General features: G+C 33.1%; 3 protein-coding genes across 10 annotated transcripts in view; 2 read left to right on the forward strand and 1 right to left on the reverse strand.

Annotated features, from left to right (window-relative positions):
- Positions 1–576, forward strand: part of LOC107940244 (NAC domain-containing protein 45) — a 4357-nt gene extending 3781 nt beyond the window's left edge. Inside the window, exons 3-4 of the mRNA XM_041076031.1 lie at positions 129–138; positions 355–576. Coding sequence (XP_040931965.1) covers positions 129–138; positions 355–576 — 232 coding nt within the window. The remainder of the gene's footprint in view (positions 1–128; positions 139–354) is intronic.
- A 4295-nt stretch (positions 577–4871) lies between these two features.
- LOC107940248 (pentatricopeptide repeat-containing protein At5g27270) lies at positions 4872–12750 on the forward strand. 8 transcript variants are annotated; one of them, XM_041075180.1, is made up of 11 exons: positions 4873–5522; positions 6251–7655; positions 7819–8130; positions 8591–8695; positions 8777–8864; positions 8939–9060; positions 9910–9974; positions 10343–11008; positions 11605–11743; positions 11853–11971; positions 12287–12750. In XM_041075180.1, the coding sequence occupies exons 1-8, from the start codon at positions 4986–4988 to the stop codon at positions 10898–10900; spliced, it is 3192 nt and encodes a 1063-aa protein (XP_040931114.1). In that variant the 5' UTR covers positions 4873–4985; the 3' UTR covers positions 10901–11008; positions 11605–11743; positions 11853–11971; positions 12287–12750. The 8 variants fall into 8 exon arrangements, with proteins under 8 accessions (XP_040931116.1, XP_040931114.1, XP_016729179.2 ...); XM_041075182.1 differs by having other exon boundaries at positions 4872–5522; positions 6335–7655; positions 11605–11971; XM_016873690.2 differs by having other exon boundaries at positions 10343–11452; positions 11605–11971.
- Positions 12751–12962: 212 nt separating this feature from the next.
- Positions 12963–18581, reverse strand: LOC107940250 (D-xylose-proton symporter-like 2). The gene is made up of 14 exons (XM_016873695.2): positions 18377–18581; positions 17913–18010; positions 17056–17134; positions 16849–16908; positions 16640–16706; positions 16415–16539; positions 15966–16067; positions 15459–15827; positions 15323–15370; positions 15152–15214; positions 14549–14629; positions 14234–14332; positions 13638–13775; positions 12963–13285 (listed from the first exon to the last, which is right to left on the reverse strand). Exons 1-14 carry the CDS (start codon positions 18419–18421, stop codon positions 13154–13156), a joined length of 1506 nt encoding a protein of 501 aa, XP_016729184.1. The 5' UTR covers positions 18422–18581; the 3' UTR covers positions 12963–13153.
- Between the last annotated feature and the right edge of the window lie 726 nt (positions 18582–19307).

Genomic DNA, 19307 nt, shown 5'->3' on the forward strand with positions numbered 1-19307 from the left:
TTGAACATACCTAATGTTTTTTTTGACTTTTTATATTTTTTTTTTTTTTTTCTATATCGGAACTTACACTCGAGTCCATGTAACCAAGTTCTTAATCATGAAACAATTTCCTTCATAGTTTGTTTTAGGCAAGAAGAGGTATTTCCTTATGGTAAGGGTTTACAATCACATGTTTTCCTCGATAATGTTGTACACGGAAGTAACCGACCTAGGATGAAAACATTAGAATCCCATTGTAATTTGGAAGGTTACCTTTGAATTGATGTTTCAGCTTAACTGTTTTGCAGACGGGAACAAAAACCTACATGAGTGAAGCGCAAAGAAGTGCACTCAATGCTCTTCTTTTCCGCACAGGTTGACCAGTCCAAGGACATAGTCCTTGCTCTTGCTACAAACCGTCCTGGTGATCTTGATTCAGCTGTGGCCGATCGCATTGATGAAGTACTGGAATTCCCTTTGCCTGGGGAAGATGAACGCTTCAAACTCCTAAAGCTCTATCTAGACAAGTACATAGCTCAGGCTGGTTCAAGAAACCCGGTTTGCTTCAAATCTTTTCAAAAGCAGCAGCAAGATTGAGATCAAAGGACTGACCGACGATATCTTAAAGAGAAGCTGCAGCAAAGACTGAAGGATTTTCCGGAAGGGAAATAGCCAAACTGATGGCGAGCGTTCAAGCAGCTGTTTATGGGAGTGAGAGCTGTGTGCTTGACCCGAAACCTATTCCGGGAAGTGGTAGATTATAAGGTTGCAGAACATCAACAAAGAAGAAAACTGGCTGGCGCAGATGGAGATCGCGCATGATTCAATTTCGGGTTTCTTTGGGGGTGAGTTTAGCTGATTAGAAGGCCCGATTTTTGGAGTATAGGGCATCATGTTGTCATTGTTTTCCCTCATGTAATTTGGGGTTAGAGGTACAAATATATATTGATGCTGAAGTTTTTAATAGGTTAAAATTTGTTTCCCATAAATCCTATGGTTATCCTATAACCATAGCCTATGTTAACCAGATTCGTGTTTTCATCAAGTATGTGTCCATTTACATATAACTATCAAGTTTTGAATTTTTATTAAATTAATTATTATTTAAAATTTAACTTAAGTAAATAATTGAAATAAAATTAGGAAAAGGAATTTATTGAAGATTTAATTGAAATAAAATTTGACATAAGTAAAGTTTTATTGAAGAATTAAATTTGATTTAGAAAGGATTTTTTTTAATAATTTAGAGAGAATTTTTTAAATTAGGAAAAGGAATTTATAAGAATTTAACATATTGCGTGCATATAAAATTAGGTTAAAATATGCTATAGGTCCATGTATTCATTGTAAATTTAGAATTTAGTCTTTTTACTTTTCAGATTTTAAAATTTAAGTCGAGTTGTTAATATTATTAAATTTTTTATGATATTTTGAAATACAGAAAATAAAGTCTCCCACTTGGTAGTAATGTACATTTAAAAAATGATATTATAATAAATTTGAATTTAACAAAATAAGATTGACAGTTAGACTTAAATTTTAAAATTTAAAAGTAAAGAGATTAAATTCTTAGAAATAAAAATAAAAGAACTAAATTCTAAATTTATAAAGAATACATGAACCTATTGTATATTTTAACCATAAAAATATATATTTTTTAAAAGAGTTGCGATCAATTCGATGAAATCCAAATAATTAAATGCGATATTATTTTTGTTTATTTGTTTTACAAAAAAATTCTCTAAAAATTACAGTCCTACTCGGTACTCCAACACAATTAGGATTAGTGAAAAGCTTCAATCTTCTTACATATATATATATATGGCAATATCAAAACCCCAAGTTTTGTATTCTCCAAGGGAAAAAAAAAACTACAAATATACACAGAGCAACATCAAAACACCAGTTTTGTAACAATGGCGGCGGCTTTAGTTTCTGATGATAATTTCCTGGATGAGTATGAAAACAAGGCATTACCAATTGGGTATAGATTTGTTCCTCGAGATCATGAGTTGATTTCCTTTTATCTCTTCAACAAAATCAAGGGATTTCAGCTTCCTTTTGATGTTATCAAAAACATTGATTTTTATTACTTGGATCCGTTTCATTTTTCACCTTGTAAGTTGTTATCTAAACATTAAAGCTTATGTTTATCCGACTTTCGATATTCTTTAATGAAGATTTGTTTATACTTCTTCCGTGAGCATGGATGTTAGAGAGGAGATAAGCTCAAACAACGCGATTGTCTCATGAGTGTTAGAGAAGATCGATGAACCATACGAGTTGTTCATGATTCAACTTGATTTGCCTTAAATGTCCCATAGTATATAGAGTATGAGTTGAATTCTAACTATGTGTAATTTGCATGGTTTGTGTTCTTAAGCATCCAATGAGACACTTTTACTCTCGAAACTCGAACTTTTAACAGAGATGAGAAGCAACATTAGTTAAACAGAAGCATAAATAAATTGTTGTATTTGTTTTACAGGTGAATTTAAGCATGGTAGGAAGAATAATGAAGCTATTACTTCACCAAAACGAAGGAAATAAGGTCGAAAATGGATCGAATAGAACGACATACGAGAAATGGTTACTGGAAATCTTGTGGAAAGGCGGAGGAGATCAAACATAGGGATAGAATAATTGGGTTGAAGAGATTGTTTTGTGTTTCATTGGAGAATCCCAGAATTAGGGTTTGGGAAATGGGTGATGCATGAATTCAGCATTCACCCTACCTTTCTGGTACCTCATCCACTACTTGATGAAAAAATCAAGGCCAAGGTATATTTATATATTTAATTTGCAATAAATATATAATATGTAATAATAATTTGTAATACATAAAAATAGAAATACTAATGGGTCGGGCCACGTGAATCAGTCCGAAGGTCTGCCCGAAAGTGAGAGGTTTTGAGTAAAAATATAGGCCTGAAAAATCGGATTGCCTAAAAAATAAGGCTTGTTTAGAAAACGGACCAGGTCTCAGATAAGGCTTTTTTGCCCGAGCCTAGCCTGACCCAAAAATGAAAAAAAAAACTGTTTTTTTACTGTTTCTTGCTGTTTTTTTTAATTGTTTTGTTATTATTTTGTTATTGTTTTCTCATTATTTTGTTACCATTTCATTAATATGTTGCTATTATTTTATTGTTATTATATAACTCTTATTTTATTGTTAATTTTGTTACTATTTTAGAGTTATTTGTTTGTTAAGTTGCATTTACCTTAAATAACACATTTTTTTAAATTTATTTTTAATTTGTTGAGAAATATTGATTTTAATATTTTTAGTATTCTGGATGTATTATATTTAAAAAAATTTAAATAAAAATAATATAAAAAAATTTAACATGGGTGGGTTGAACTCGAGTTTTGACATTTTTATCTGGGTCGAACCTAACAAATGAGCCTAAAATTTTAGTTGAACCTGACTTAAACCCAACCCGACCCAGCCCATTAACACCTCAACATAAAAATGAAAAATTAATTGAGAAAGTAGATCTTCTTATATGAAATATAAATTAATATTTTAAATATATTTAATTTTTAAAAACAAAACAAAACAATTTATTATTTTTCTGATTTTTTTTGGTTTGTTTTCAGATTCATCGGTGTGTAATTTGCAGAATCGTAAACAGAGAATGCTCTTATGGAGTATAGTTGAATAGGTTTTTTTTTAATTAAATCCATTTCTTTCGGCAATTATTATTATTCAAGATCAATGTTAAATAGTTTATACTATCAATCGAGTTTTAGTTCAGTTGGTATTAATATTGTTAGCCGTATAAGAGAACATGATTAAAGCGCATTATCATTTTATTTAAGGATTAAAAAAAGATTATGTGTAATATTAAGCATTATATCAAAAAATAAAAAATAAGAATTGTAATGTTATATTTGTATTATTCCAATTTTTTATTTTTTAAAAATATTTATGTTTGATATTTATTTAAAATAACTATGCTACATTACTTTTAAATAGTATTAAAAATTAAATATATTCATATAAATTATTTATACTTGCCATTTACTTTTTATAATATTTCATGTATAATTGGTAAAGATGGACATTCTAAATTTTGAATATTTAAATTTAAGAATTATTATACGCTATACGTATAGTTTTTAAATTTCATTTACTATGTGTGAATAATTAGATTCTATTTTTTTTAATTAAACCCAAAGATTTATTATTAAATTATGGCTAAATAATTAAATTTTTACAAATATCAGAGTCAATAAATATACGAAAAAAAATGGACAATAAAAATTATTTAATTTAAAATAATGGCTACACCTAACATTTAAGACTCAACCATGGCAAAAGAATACATTAAGTAATAATATATTTGAGCCCAACCCGAATCATTTTGTACTTTCGTAATGTATTATTGTTTGATATAATCACATAAAATTATATATAATAATACATAATATTATAATATAAATATTAAATCTATTTAAAAAATTGATAAAAATATATAAAATTATTGATATTAACTTAAAATAATAACATATTTAAAATGGAATTATATTAGCCACAAGAAATGTGAATGAACTTAAAGAAAATTTGAAATCCGACTTAAATAAATATAAAATTCGCAAATATTATAAATAAACTCAAATTGAATTTAACCTAATTCGAGTACGAACCGTTTTAAGTTTTATAATATTGTTTAAAATAAAATAAACACGATTGAATCAAGTTAAATAAATTGATTGAAGTTATGGTTAGATCGATTGAGTTATTTTCCCTATTTTTAAAATATATTTTTAAAAATATTAATAATTTATTTAATTAAATTAAAAATTAATAATTTGATGAAATTCCATTACCGGTCCGGTTTTCAAAATTTGATAGGGTGAAGTGGATTTTATCCGCTCCTTAATTTTCAATTCCCAATAGATTCACTTAACTAACTGAAACTCTTATTTTCCCCCGATACAAACGGAAAATATAGTTTGCCTCCATTTTTTCACTGAACCTAAGCACCGTGAGTACATATACAATGGAGTCCCTCAAGTCTACCTTCCTCTCCAGTACAACCTATCTCCTCCCTTCATTTACCCTCCCAAAACCACCTTCCAAACCCCCCAGACTTCGCATACGCTCCTCAGTCCGCCCGGACCCATTTTCCCTCAGCGACGGCAACCCCACAAAACCCAAACCCAAGTCCAAAAACCCCAAGAACCCACTCTCCGATGACAACGCGCGTCGAATCATTAAGAAGAAGGCCCAGTACTTAAGCGCGTTGAGGCGTAACCAAGGTCCACGCGCCATGACTCCGAAATGGATAAAGAGGACCCCAGAGCAGATGGTGAAGTATTTGGAAGATGAGAGGAATGGGGAGTTGTATGGGAAGCACGTAGTGGCGGCGATAAAGGCTGTTAGAGCTATGGGGGAAAGAAAAGAAGGGGAAGTTGATGTGAGGAGGGTGATGGGGAGTTTTGTTGGGAAATTGAGCTTCAGGGATATGTGTGTGGTTTTGAAAGAACAAAGGAATTGGAGGCAAGTTAGGGATTTTTTTGCTTGGATGAAGTTACAGGTCAGTTGTTTTAGGTGCTTTTCTGCTACTTAATACGCTTCTTTTAGTTGTTAATATTGATTATTTTAAGTTGAAATTTTGTGGGAACTCATATTTGCTTGAACTTAACATTGAAAATGCTAAACATGAATAGGAATAGTGTAGCCTCTCTACGTTTAATTTTTAATTTTCAAGCGAAGAGATAAAATTTTAAATATTGTAATGTTGAATGTCTAAAAATTTTGACTTAGAACACGATAAGGACTTCAATCTTACTATCATTTACAGTTTTACCTATTTGCTTCGAAATTAAATGTAAGACTAAATTGCTCGCTTTTATAACAGAGGGATGAATTTGCTCCTAAGTTTAACCTGAAATCTTTGCTGTTGAAGTTTGTATCATTTATATTATACCCAATGTCATTATTTCCATGTCTCTGTGTTTGGATTCAGACTGTTTAGCATGTTCCAACGAATGGACTAACTTGCTTCAAATTTATATTATTTCCAATACAAGTAAATTAAGGTTTAAATTTCTCTCTCAAAAAAAGGAGAAAGGTTAAAATTTTTTATAATGTAGTTATTCAAAAATAGTTTAGTACTTGTTTCTATATCTGAATATGGTGTTTTCTTTTTTGCTTTTAAATGTGTTATGTTTAACTTTCTTGAAGAGACGGAAAGTAATTATGTTGCTGTCTCCCAAAACATGGACTTTAATAGATTGTAATTATAGATTTGTGCTTTAACAGTTGAGCTATCGCCCGAGTGTTATTGTTTATACGATTGTTTTGCGTGCTTATGGGCAAGTTGGGAAAATCAAACTGACTGAACAGACTTTCCTGGAGATACTTGAAGTGGGATGTGAACCCGATGAAGTAGCTTGTGGTACCATGTTGTGTACATATGCTAGATGGGGACGACACAAGGCTATGCAGTCCTTTTATTCTGCTGTGCAAGAAAGGGGAATCACACTTTCGACTGCTGTTTACAACTTTATGCTGTCTTCTTTGCAAAAGAAATCACTCCATGAAAAGGTCATAGATTTATGGAGGCAGTTGGTTGATAAAGGGGTGGCACCCGATAGGTTCACTTATACAGTAGTAATTCACTCACTTGTTAAAGGTGGTCTTTGTGAAGAGGCTTTCAAGGCTTTTGATGAGATGAAGAAACTTGAATTTGTCCCTGAGGAAGCATCTTATAGCCTGCTTATTAGTTCACACACTAAAGACGGTAAATGGCAGGATGCACTAAATTTATATGAAGATATGAGATCCAGGGGAATAGTTCCAAGCAACTACACTTGTGCTTCTCTTTTAACTTTGTACTATAAGAATGAAGATTATTCACAAGCTCTATCTCTTTTCACAGAGATGGAAAGAAATAAAATTGCAGTTGATGAAGTTATTTATGGCTTGCTAATTAGAATATATGGCAAACTTGGCCTTTATGAGGATGCACAAAGAACGTTTGAAGAGATTGATCAGCTTGGCCTACTAAGTGATGAGAAAACATATTTAGCAATGGCACAAGTCCATCTTAATTCAGGAAATGCTAAGAGGGCTCTGGATATTATTGAAATGATGAAATCTAGAGACATTTGGTTCTCAAGATTTGCTTATATTGTTTCATTGCAATGTTATGTCATGAGTGAAAATCTGGATGCTGCTGAAGTTACATTTCAGGCTTTAGCCAAGACTGGACTTCCTGATTCTGGTTCTTGCAATGATATGCTCAGATTGTATATTAAACTCAACTTGACAGGAAGGGCCAAGAAATTTATTGTCCAGATAAGGGAAGATCAAGTAGCTTTTGATGAGGAGTTATATAGGACGGTTGTAAGAATATATTGCAAGGAGGGAATGCTAGAAGACATTGGTCAATTGACTAAAGAGATGGTTACTAATGATTCGTATAAAGATAACAAGTTTATTCAAACATTTTTTAAAGCTATATGTGGAGAACCCCTCAGACATCAGAAAGTTAAAGGCAATGTGGCCTCTAACCAACTTGACTCCATTGCTCTGGGGTATTTACTTAGGTTGTATTTGGAATGTAAGGATTTCAATAATTTGGAAGAAATATTAAAGTTGTTGCTTGAGACTGCTGGTAGCATGTCTGTATTAACTCAACTAATAAGCAACTTTCTGAAAGAAGGTAAAATTTTGTTTACTATTGTAATAAATATATTTTTCATTAAAGTAAAGAAACATCTTTTAAATTTCTTTAAAAGATTTTCTATTTGTTCGTTCCGTGTGATTGGAACTGCAATTTGGGGTGGTGTGTTTCACTTGAGTGTTGGTTTTGCTTTCTTGAATAGGTGATCTGTCCAACATGAAAGCTCTTAATGATCAAGTTGTCAGACTAGGTTGCAGTGTGGATGATGCAACAATTGCATCTATTATTGGTATATACGGGAAGGAACAGAAGCTAAAACAGGCCCAAGATGTCTTCACTGCAGTTGCAGATTCTCCCACTTGTGGGAAATTGATATATAACTCAATGATTGATGCGTATATTAAATGTGGTAAATCTGAGGCAGCATATTCTCTGTACAAAGAAGCATTCAAAAAGGGGCACGATCTAGGTGCCATTGCCATCAGCAAAGTTGTCTACTCTCTGACTACTTCTGGTATTAGTTTATATAACTCCAGAAGACCTACAAAGCATTTTAAATACTTAATGAGGGGTCATACTTATAGTATATGGTTTATATGAGAATCTTCTAAGTAAAAAAATAATTTGGGTTCAAAATTCATTGTTTATAATGTCTATAAAGTTGTAGGTTCTTTGTGTAAATAGTTCAATAATTTATCGTAAGAGTTAGACCAAACAAGTATCCTTGAAATTTACCCCGTAAAGTTATTGTCTAACAACAGTTGGAATATTTTTTAGAGAAATACCTTTTTGTTGTAAAAGAAAATTCAGTGTTTTCTTTTTATCTTTTACTGTTGATCTCATGCTAGTATCCTAAGGTACTCAGTTAAAATGTTGAGAAATCTTATGGTTTTATGTGTTTCACAGTTTAGTATGCTGTCGTCGCTGATATCCTGCATCACTTTCTATGAGTAACAAGATTAATCTTTCTCCAGGAAAACATCAAGAGGCAAAAGAGATGATACACTTGAGTTTTCAGGACAATTTGGAACTTGATACTGTAGCATACAATACATTTATCAAGGCAATGTTAGAAGCAGGTGCTTAAAACTATCTTGGTTCACTGCATAATGTGTCTCGCTGGTCAAAGTTGGCAATAACTAGTTGTTTGAATTTTATAGGTAAATTAAATTTTGCAACCAGCATTTATGAGCACATGCTTTCCAAGGGAGTTTCTCCATCAATTCAGACTTATAACACATTGATTAGGTAAGAGGTTGACCATGAGAAATAATTTGTCAATACTTGAATGTTGATGTGACAGTTGCAGCTTATTGGTGCAGCGTGTATGGACGAGCCCGCAAGCTGGACAAGGCAGTGGAGATGTTCAACCTTGCTCACAGCTCTGGCATGACTCTGGATGAGAAGGCATATATGAATCTTATTTGCTATTATGGGAAGGCTGGTAATGCTTTATTTCTTGTCAGTGAAGGCAAATTGGCAATATTAATTAGCAATTTATACCAATGGAACTTTAACTTTTCCTAAAACACTTTATCCCCTACAATTTTAACTTTTAATATCTAAACCCTGAAATTTTCATAAGTTTCCGCGTCATACCTTCTATGTGAAGCTGTTCAAACGAAAAAAGAAAAATTGCTTGAAAGAATCAAATGATAACCATTTGAATTTCTCATAATTTCTTTTTCGTATCTTCTCTATCCATTCTCCCAAACTTCATTTTTCTCTGTTTTGTACACTGCCTCTGCCCCATTTACTTTTATAATTCTTGCTGCTAACATCGTCCTTTATCTTCTACCCTTATTCCTCCCAGAAAGGGGCATTATTACTGCTTATGGTTGTTTTATCAAGTTTTTTCTAGATATTGGTAGAAATATCTTAGATTTTATTAGCTTGATTCATAATTATAGGAGAAAAATATTTTGTATGTATTTCGATGTAGTAGCTGTATGTAGATCATGCATTTTAAAATGAACACATTGCACCTTGAAGTAGGTTGTGCTATTATTTCTTGGCTTCGTCCTAGATTGCCCTTTTTTTTTTTTTTACGACAAGAAGAAAGTTAATGCAAATATTTTTTTTCCATCATTTTGGATTACTTTTTATCCATTCATAGAAGAATCCAGCTGCTGAATATTATTGCCATAAAGGCTTTAATCAAAATGTTGAGCAAATTTACCCCAAATGGGATAATTGATCATATATGCCTGATTATTGACTAAAACTGCTAGATAGTCAAGACAGCAGTTTGATTTCCGTGTTACAGTATCATCACTAATTTAATATTTTGCAGGTAAGAGGGATGAAGCTTTCTCATTGTTCATTAGAATGCAAGAAGAAGGGATAAATCCAGGAATGGTATGCTTATGTCATTTTTAAGTAATTATGAAGAAGCTAAGAAAGAAACCTAAGAACCATTTGGTTCCTAATAATGTTGAAGGATGATTTTTTGCAATAGCCTTTGTTGATACATCAACTCTTTTTGCTACTTGGAGTCCTAATTGAAGCATGAGACACCACATTAAAACTGTGCAAGTGTCTGTCGTTATGTATGTTTGCATATATGATGCGGTTTTTGGCATTACACATTATTTTTAAATGACATGATAGAAGATCCATACATAGAAAAATGTATTAATCTGTTAATCCTCAATTTTAAGTAAAATTTTTACTTGAACTATTATCTACTCATTTGGTGCTACTGTTTGCCTTCCGGGGAAATGCAGGTCAGCTACAAAATTATGATCAATATGTACGCCAGTGAAGGTCTATGTGACGAAGTTGAGAAGCTTATTGAAGCCATGCAGAGAGATGGTTGCTCGCTTGACAACTCCACATATCTTTCCCTTATTCAGGCTTATACCAAGTGTTTGAAATATGCAGAAGCAGAGCAAACTATAAGTTGTATGAGAAGAATGGGCATCCCTCCAACTTGTGCTCATTTTAATCTTTTATTGTATGCTTTTGCAAACGTAGGGATGATGAGCGAAGCAGAGAGAGTTTATAAGGAACTAATTACAACTGGTATAAGTCCTGACCTGGCAGGTTACCGTGCCATGGTAAGAGGTTACATTGACTATGGATTGGTGGAAGAAGGCATCAACTTTTTTGAGCAGATTCAGGATACTGCCGAACCAGATAAGTATATCATGAGTGCAGCCGTGCATATTTACAAGTATGCGGGAAAGGAACCTGAAGCTAGCAGTGTTCAGGATTCCATGAATAATTTTGGGATCCCATTTTTGGAAAACCTCAAAGTTGGAGCCAAGATGAAAATCCCTTGATCTTTAAGAGTACCATTCCAGCACAATGCTTCGAATTTGGAAATTATCTTCATTTCTAACCAATACCAGCTTTTTTTCCTTCTTTTGAAGAAGGCCATTATTTACCAGGTTAGCCCATCTCTGTGTTTTCTTTTTCCTGCATCAGATATATTTTATTGTTCTTGTGGTCTTCCCCAGAAATTGGTTCATATGCCTATTTATGTAGGCAAACACTTTCGTTTCAACTTTACAAAATCACGACTTTTGTTGTTCATTTCCCAAAATCCCTTCTGGATGTTGCAATCTGCATATTTTCCTTTATGTAGTCATGATTCATGAATTTTTTTTTGGGATACATTACAAATTGGGGGAGGAGATTACATCAACAGGGTTTGAACCTTGGTCATTGGGTTGCTAAACCAGGGGCTTAACCACTGCTCCACTGTGCTGTTGGCATGAAATGTTTCTAAAGCCACATCATTTTTGTATGGAAGTTGTAACAAAACTATCATTAGCGGGGAAATTGGAGTCTTGGGTTCTTGTACTCCAGTAAACATCTCAAGTTGTTGATAGGTGAACCATTCATCAATCTGAACCATCTTTCTAGTATAATCTTTATATTCGTTCTTTTTACAATTGTTTGATTGATATTTAACAATGTCTAAGAATCACTTTTAACATGGAAATCTCTTCATCAATACATCTCACCTGATATTTGCTTACAGGGGATCTGAAGATTGATGGACCATTAGGCCTTAGATTATTCCAAGTTATTTTTCACTCGGTGGAGTTATGGACATGAGGAAGAACCTTAAGGATTTCAAAGCAGTTGTTTATCTCTGCTGTTGAAATCACCAGACTCTTGTATTTTTGCACCAATTTCTTTAACCATTTGAACAGAATTAAGCTTTAATATCTTTTTTAACTGCTAGAATCCACAACTTGAACACCCATACTTGCACTGTTATTGTAGGCAACTGGAGGTCTTTCTTTTAAAACTACCTTAACAACCATATTGGAACACTGCCATGTTAGCTTCAGCAAGCAAACGGAATCTTCTCCTCTGAACTGCCCAATTGTTGTAATTCTATGGTGAGGATGTTATTCTACTTTTCTTCTGAATGAAAAATAAAAAATAAAAAAAAATCAAGATTTTTATGTGCTTTTGAACTTTAAATAATGAATAAAATATTCTCCTTTCGAAATTTCTACTGACTTCCCTCTCCTGCCTTTTCTTCAAGAAACGGAAAAGGGCAAGGTGAGGAGGTTCAGATTATTGGTCAATTAACATGAGTCTTTCTTATCTGTATTGCAGACTTAATATTTCTTCTTTTATATTGTTTGTTTACTTTCATTTTTGTCCCCTTTATGTTATATCGATGATTGTGCTTTCTGCCCATTGTTTAGGTACCTGAGTTTATTCTATCTATGCTATTTGGGGGCATTGTGGTCAAATGAAAATGCTAACATGAAAGCAACTCTTGCATCCGTATTGAAAGGGCTGGTGAAGAATTATACTCTTTGTTGCTTCCTTCAAGAACCTTGACAGGAATCAGAGCTGGCAGCAGCCCTATTCAACTGAGGGAACTTCAGGTCGGTGGCATTCATAAAGTTAGGTGAAAAGAAAACCCAAGTATTACCGAGACTCTTATAACAATGTTCAAAAACTAGTTTTGGCCGGAAAACTTGATCAATCAATCGATATTTAGCTTGTTAAAAAGAACATTTCAAGTATTATTTGCTCATTGGAGCTCTCAAGTTCAATGCCTTTGCTTTTGGATGATTTTTCTTTAGTTTGATATGACATTTATGTTACCCCATGCATTGCCTGCTTGATTTATGTCACCTTAAGCTCGGGTGAATTTCAGACTTGGATATGTTCTTTTTTGTACGTTAAAATATCCGCATACCCATGGTTGTATGGTAATGTAATATAACATACGAACATGATAATACTTGTGTTTAGGAACCTGGAAATTTAAGTGAAGTGAATTTTACCTGATTTCAATTTTTCGTTTTCAATTTTTCATAGCTTTGTTTACCTTTACAGCTCATCTCTAAGTTATTTTCTTTCTGAAAAATATGAAGAACTTCCCTGCATATATGAACTTACATAGGGACATATTCTACAAAGCATTCAGCCAGGAGATACATACTACTGTCTTTTTACCTAAATGTTGCAGAATATGAAGAACTTCCCTGCATATTTGAACTTACATAGGGACATATTCTACAAAGCATTCAGCCATTGAACAAGTAGCACAGTGCCGAAACCTATAGACATTTCACCTCGATTTCCTCGAGAGTTAACCCCTTCGTCTCCGGTACAATGAAGAATATAAAGACGAGAGATAATATAGCTATCACTCCAAACACATAAAACACAATCCCAGCTCCAAGCCATGCCTACAGTCAAAACAGAAACTACAGTAACCACTGGCAGTACCTAAAGAAAATGGTATTCTGAAGAGGGAAAAAAAGAAAACGAAAAATAATGCCATAATCTATCTTAACAAAAGTTTAGAGAACATTAGTGCTAAACAATATCTTCCATCCTTCATGATTCAAAAAATAAGGCATGTATATATTAATATAGGAGAGCTAAAGCAAACTACGATGCTTTGACTTTTCATTTCCTTGAAGGACTCATGTTCGGCACACATTTGGAATGTGTATGGGGTACAATCTTCTAAATATATGGAAAACATAGAAAAGAATTACGATTGAGGCAATATATATGATGGAAATGCTTAAGTACCTTCAAAGGAGAAAATGCAAATGTTACGAGTGCATTTGCTCCGAAATTCACAAGTACAGCAACACTAAGTCCTCGCCCTCTGAGGCGTAGGGGAAAAACCTCTGAGATCATCAGCCAACCAATAGGACCAAACGATAGCTGCATCATAAATATAGTAAGCATGGAAGCCAAAACTAAATAGATTTGAATCCAAAATTTGTTTAACACAAACCATACTTGATAGGTATAGAGCTACACATTCTTGTATTATAAGCAAGGTAACAACAAAAGCTACTGAAAATATGGTCACATATGTACAGCATCGCATGCAATATGTCTTATAAACAGAGTGCCATAGAATAGTGAGGCAAGAACTTTCATGATGCATATTTTTCACTACCATTTTAATGAATTTCCTATAATGGAATCCAAACAACAATAGTTACACGGAAGTACAGCCTGGATGCAACAAAGTTTCAGTCTAACCAATATCTACAGAAACCAATAAGATAATGAAGGCATTAATGAGATATACTATAGATGAGCACTGTAACATTAGAAGTACGTATGGTGAAAAAGATCATTAAAATGAAGAAAGGAAAGATAATATTGATAACCTGATAACACCCGACATACAACAGCAGTGCAACAACAGCAATAGCCGCCAAATCATCCAGGAAAAGGTAATATGATCCAAGAAGGAACAAAGAAATAACCTGTCACACAGACAAATAACATATTTCATAATAGGAAATTGTTTTTAATTTCTTGCTAGCATTTCAAGTCAAATAATTGAACCCAGATTTGAATTATTTAATTGCAGTAAGCAAGCAGAAACATGGATCCAATGGAATGACCTCACAAACTTGATTAAAGAACATGTAAATTTTTTCCTCTAACAGTTCAAGAAACAAAGAGGTAAAAGGACTTACCATCCCGGAAACACCACCCAATAAAAGAGGTCTCCTCCCGAGCCTATCGACGACTACAACGGCTACTCCTGTCATAATCAACTATAACAACAACAAAAAATGTCAAGACTTTCTGGTTGAGACAGCTACCAAGTACCAATTAGAGAAAAGATTTGCCAATCATGCAGAAGGTAGCAATGGAAACCATCTTATAGGCATAAAATTTACTTAAAAAACAAAATAACTTTTTTGTTCATGACAGTTGTCGGCATCTTGATAGCAGACCACATGTGTTTCTTTACATGGATGCACGAACAATTGGAGAAATGGAGATAACAAATCATGCAAGAAAGAATATATCAAAAATCTTCCCAAGCACTAAAGGTCTGTAGTTTCTCAGAGGACTCCACCATACATTTGGTGGAATATCTTTCATATGGTTGACTAGCAAAGTCAAGCATCTTGTGTCAGCTAAGTAAAATGAAACTTTGCAGTAGAGATGCACATACTCTCAAAGTCATGAAGCAATAGAACATAGATATATAAACATCTGGAAAGTTCAATATGATAAGATAGCATTTACAAAACTTTCAACAAGTTTATCTATCTATGAAAAGAATCTACCTTAAGTAAACCAAGTAAAATTGAGACTCGGGTAGCATCAGATGCTGCAGAAAATCCTGCACTCTATTAGATTTCTCTCGGTTAGGATGAAGTACATGTCTTCTTCTAAATCCATCAAAAACTCGCTTTAAATTTGGCAATGAGTACCATCAATGTAAATCAGTTTCATACCTGAAGGATTGATGCAGCATAATAGAGCACACTTGGTTGACCAGTGATCTATCATGAAATTGAGGATACAAAGTCAGTCAAACTGTAGGTGCAAAATATCTACATAAGGGGTAGCTCCTTAGTTAATGATGAATACCTGTTGAAACAAAACTAAACCTGCACCTATAATCATGGCTTTCAAGCATTTTCCATGGAATATTTCCCCTAGTGTGACCTCTTTTTCTTCACCAACATAAGAAAGCTCAGTCAAAATCTCATCTACCTGCTGAGAAGCTGAGTCACCAATAGATTGACCCCTGAGTCGGCATAAACAACATACTGCAGTTTCTCTTAACTCCTGCATATTGCCTTTTCCCTGAATGGCACGTAATAGCAGCCATCTGGGTGATGCTGGAAGCCAGCACATTCCAATTCCCATGATCACTGCCAAAGGGGTACTAGCTCCGTACATATAGCGCCAGCCAGAAACTGTTTCAACTAAGAGGCTGCCAATTCCATAACCAGCCTGCAAAATATCCAGTAGCTTACTGTTTGCATGTTAAATTAAAAGGGAAATTCAAAGCAGATATTGGTGGATTAGACTTCATGCTATAATGACTTAAAACAAAATGAAAAACCCTGAGAGATGAATTGAAGCACTTACAACCATCCCAAGAACTATAAAGAACTCTTTGAGAGAAATCAGTAGGCCACGAATCTGACTTGGAGCTGTCTCAGCAATGTACATTGGGGCAGCATGCATTGCCTGGAAGTGAATAAACTTAAAATTCATTCACTCATTCACAGAAGAACAGCTAGCTTATTTTAAAAACAAAAGTAAATTCTTCTTTATAGTTATAGATGATTCTTTTTCAATGACTACGTTGTCTGCTAGCTAATTGTTGAAAATTTGCAGTTTCCCTTAATATAAGAATACAACAATGTACTGAACTTTTACCTTGTTACATAATTTGTTTAAATGATATGCTGTTGTGCATTGAGGTTATACATGTACATGGTTGTAAACAGAAATATAAACCCAAAAGAAGTGTACGCTACAACATGGTCATCCAGAAGATTCATAAGCTAATGCCTGAGTATCTAGTATATTACCAGTCCAATCCCTATGCCATACACAAAACGTCCAATCACCATAACTACTAAGTTAGGTGCAAATGCTGTCACAAGCGCTCCTACAAGGTACATGATGGAAGCCATAATCAACTCCCTTCGTCGTCCTATAATTCAGATAAGTCATTGCAATTTCATCAGAAAAAGCCTTATAATTGAGTTCAAAGATACGGTTCCCATCACAAGTTATGAAAAAAAGAAACTGACCTAGAAAGTCGGCAATATTAAAAGCCAAGACTGAGCCAATTAAGGCCCCATATAATGAGCCACTAGTCTGTGGAAAGCAACAAAAATAATAATTTGCATGGTAAGTTCTTTGCATTGCTACTTACAAACATGTGCTTCAACAAGAAACAGAAAGTTTGCACTAATGATTGGTAATGTCAATAAATAATGAGAGACAATTAGGCACTCACAATGAGACCAACTTCAACCGAAGACAAGTCATACCATGAAATTCCACTTAGGGTAGCTGACTGCAAGAAAAAATGAGGATTAAATGCCAGAAACATGGTATAATAGCAAGTTCGAAGAATTAATTGCCACAGACCCAAATAGAACAACAATAAAAGCATGATAATTAACAATATTTACTGCAGCTCACTACTACGTAAAAAGTATACCTCAATTGAAATTGTGGCACAGGATGTAGCACCAATATCATAACCATATAGAAGTCCTCCAAGAGCGGGGAAGAGAAATCTGAAATCAGAAGACATTCCTTCGGTAAGAAAAATATAATCACACAAACGTTTAGGCTCCTTGAAGTTACAATAAATGATCAGCTAATCACAGTTTAGGCCTTGTATTAGCTCCAGTTTGACTGCTGGCTTTGAAAATTCCATGGATTGTACCCTAAGTTGTTTGTTTTAATGAGGTTATTGAGGAAGGATCTAGACTCAAGAGTATTTATTAGAGCTAACATTTTACTAGAAGCTTCTTCCGTTTTTGTTGAAGCTGCATTTACATTGTTACACCGTAGAATCACTTCTTTAAATCATGAGGTATCTCCAGATATGATGAAATAATTTCGTGTGAAACAACAAAGGAAGAAGCTAAAAATCCCATCAGAAAACCTTGGATTGCAACTCAATTCTTAATCAAATCCAAGCTATTTCAAGTACATTTAATTAAATAACAGCCATGTTCATAGTAATATATAAGTCAAAATATCTTTTCACTAGTTTAGCTAACGGAAATGAAACATTTAATAGAACAATAATAACCATTTCCCCCTCATTCCCATACATGAACTTCTTTCATACTAGGCCAAAAGACAAAATCTTTAAGCAGCATCCAATTAAACATTTGCCATAGCATAAATTTGCCAAGTAGTTACTATATGTTGGAATCATGGTAAGAAAGATATGGTTGCCAATATTTTAACAAATGCGTTGATGTTTCATGTTTCTCATTGCATATATCAATACAATCAATACAAAAACCGAAGGATAAACAAAAATCTCAAAGAGAAACTCACGGAAGGATAGCAGTGGAAGCAGAATAGCTTTCAGAAGTGTGAATCCCATTAATAAGGGGTTCATGTTCTGGACCAATCTCACCAGAAGACCTTCCCACCTAATAAAATCAACAATTCATTCAACAACTCTAAAATTAACTCATACAGCTAAAAGGGTAGTCTTTTGGTTAATTACAGAGAAATCAGGGTACTCTTAAAGGATATATATTCACAAATTAAAGATATCATAATGTCTTCTATTACTTTGAGTCCAAATAAAAAAAAAACTTATAGAAATCAATCTATCTTATGCACTAATATGGGGTTCTTTAATTTATTTTCCAGCTCTTTCAAAGAAGAAAGAAATTTGATAAGCAATACCCAATACTTGTCCTTCATTTTCTTACACGTTCATGCATTTTCTTAGTAACCAAACAGGTAAGAAAAGAAAAACCCAGATTGAGAAATGAAGAGAGAAACAAAACCTTTCCAAGAGAGGAAAGCCCAGGTTGCTCATGATCTGATGCCATGCTTCTTCTAGAAAAGAATCTGAAACTGCAACAGAGTTGACGCTTGTAAGAGCGACTAATTAGTACGATTTTGAGCTCTTTTCTTGCTGGGAAACCAAACAACAAAAAAACAGATAAAGCTCGTTTGACAATTTGTTGGAATAAATTTTTTATTTATATGAAAATAATTTTTATGGTAGAAAACTAGAAATTACCATTAAAAAAGAAAAATATTGAAACTTGAATGTTGGGTGTCAGGCGGTAGTTGTTGAGTTGATTTTTGAAACGTTAAAAATTTTTATTTTTGGATTTCTTTTACTATGACACATTTAGATTAGGCTTGGATTGAATCAAATCGAATAAAAAGATTTTATCCACTCATCATAATTAAAATATACGATCTCATGTGAGTTAATTTTTTATTAGCTTAATTGTTTTAATTATCTTTGATTCTTATCATCATGTATTTTAAAATTAAAAAATATATTAAATATAAAAAAATATAATTTTTCAATAAAAATTATTTTAAAAATAAAATATAAAATTAATACCAACAAAAAAAATTTAACACTAAAATATTTTATAATATGATCAATAATTCAATTTTAACAGAAATTGATAAAAATTGAGCATGATTAAAAAAAATTGAGGTTTAGGGAAGTAAAAGTTTTAAAAATGAAAGCAAAAAGATTCGAGTTGGTTTTGAGGGAAAACAAAAAGTTTTGAGATTCGATATTTGGCTTATTTGAATTTGAAAAATCAACTTGAATCGTATTCGAAATTTGAAGCTTTTTTTAAGTCAAATTGAATTGTGCTCACCCCAAATAAGAAAGACATGATTTTTCAACTGATTCTTAGAGTTTAATTGATTTATTTATTCAATTTAATTAATTCTAAACTATTCATA

Source organism: Gossypium hirsutum, chromosome A08, assembly GCF_007990345.1.
Source record: "Gossypium hirsutum isolate 1008001.06 chromosome A08, Gossypium_hirsutum_v2.1, whole genome shotgun sequence".
NCBI classification, from domain to species: domain Eukaryota; kingdom Viridiplantae; phylum Streptophyta; class Magnoliopsida; order Malvales; family Malvaceae; genus Gossypium; species Gossypium hirsutum.

Bases quoted from the DNA above. Each gene is read 5' to 3' on its own strand.
- LOC107940248 (XM_016873689.2), top strand. From the start codon at position 4,986: ATGGAGTCCCTCAAGTCTACCTTCCTCTCCAGTACAACCTATCTCCTC. The intron at 5,523-6,250 runs GTCAGTTGTTTT...GTGCTTTAACAG, and splicing joins TTGCTTGGATGAAGTTACAG to TTGAGCTATCGCCCGAGTGT. The intron at 8,696-8,776 runs GTGCTTAAAACT...TGAATTTTATAG, and splicing joins CAAGGCAATGTTAGAAGCAG to GTAAATTAAATTTTGCAACC.
- LOC107940250 (XM_016873695.2), bottom strand. From the start codon at position 18,421: ATGGCATCAGATCATGAGCAACCTGGGCTTTCCTCTCTTGGAAAG. The intron at 15,371-15,458 runs GTATTCATCATT...ATTTCATGATAG, and splicing joins GTTTAGTTTTGTTTCAACAG to ATCACTGGTCAACCAAGTGT. The intron at 15,215-15,322 runs GTATGAAACTGA...GAAATCTAATAG, and splicing joins ATGCTGCATCAATCCTTCAG to AGTGCAGGATTTTCTGCAGC.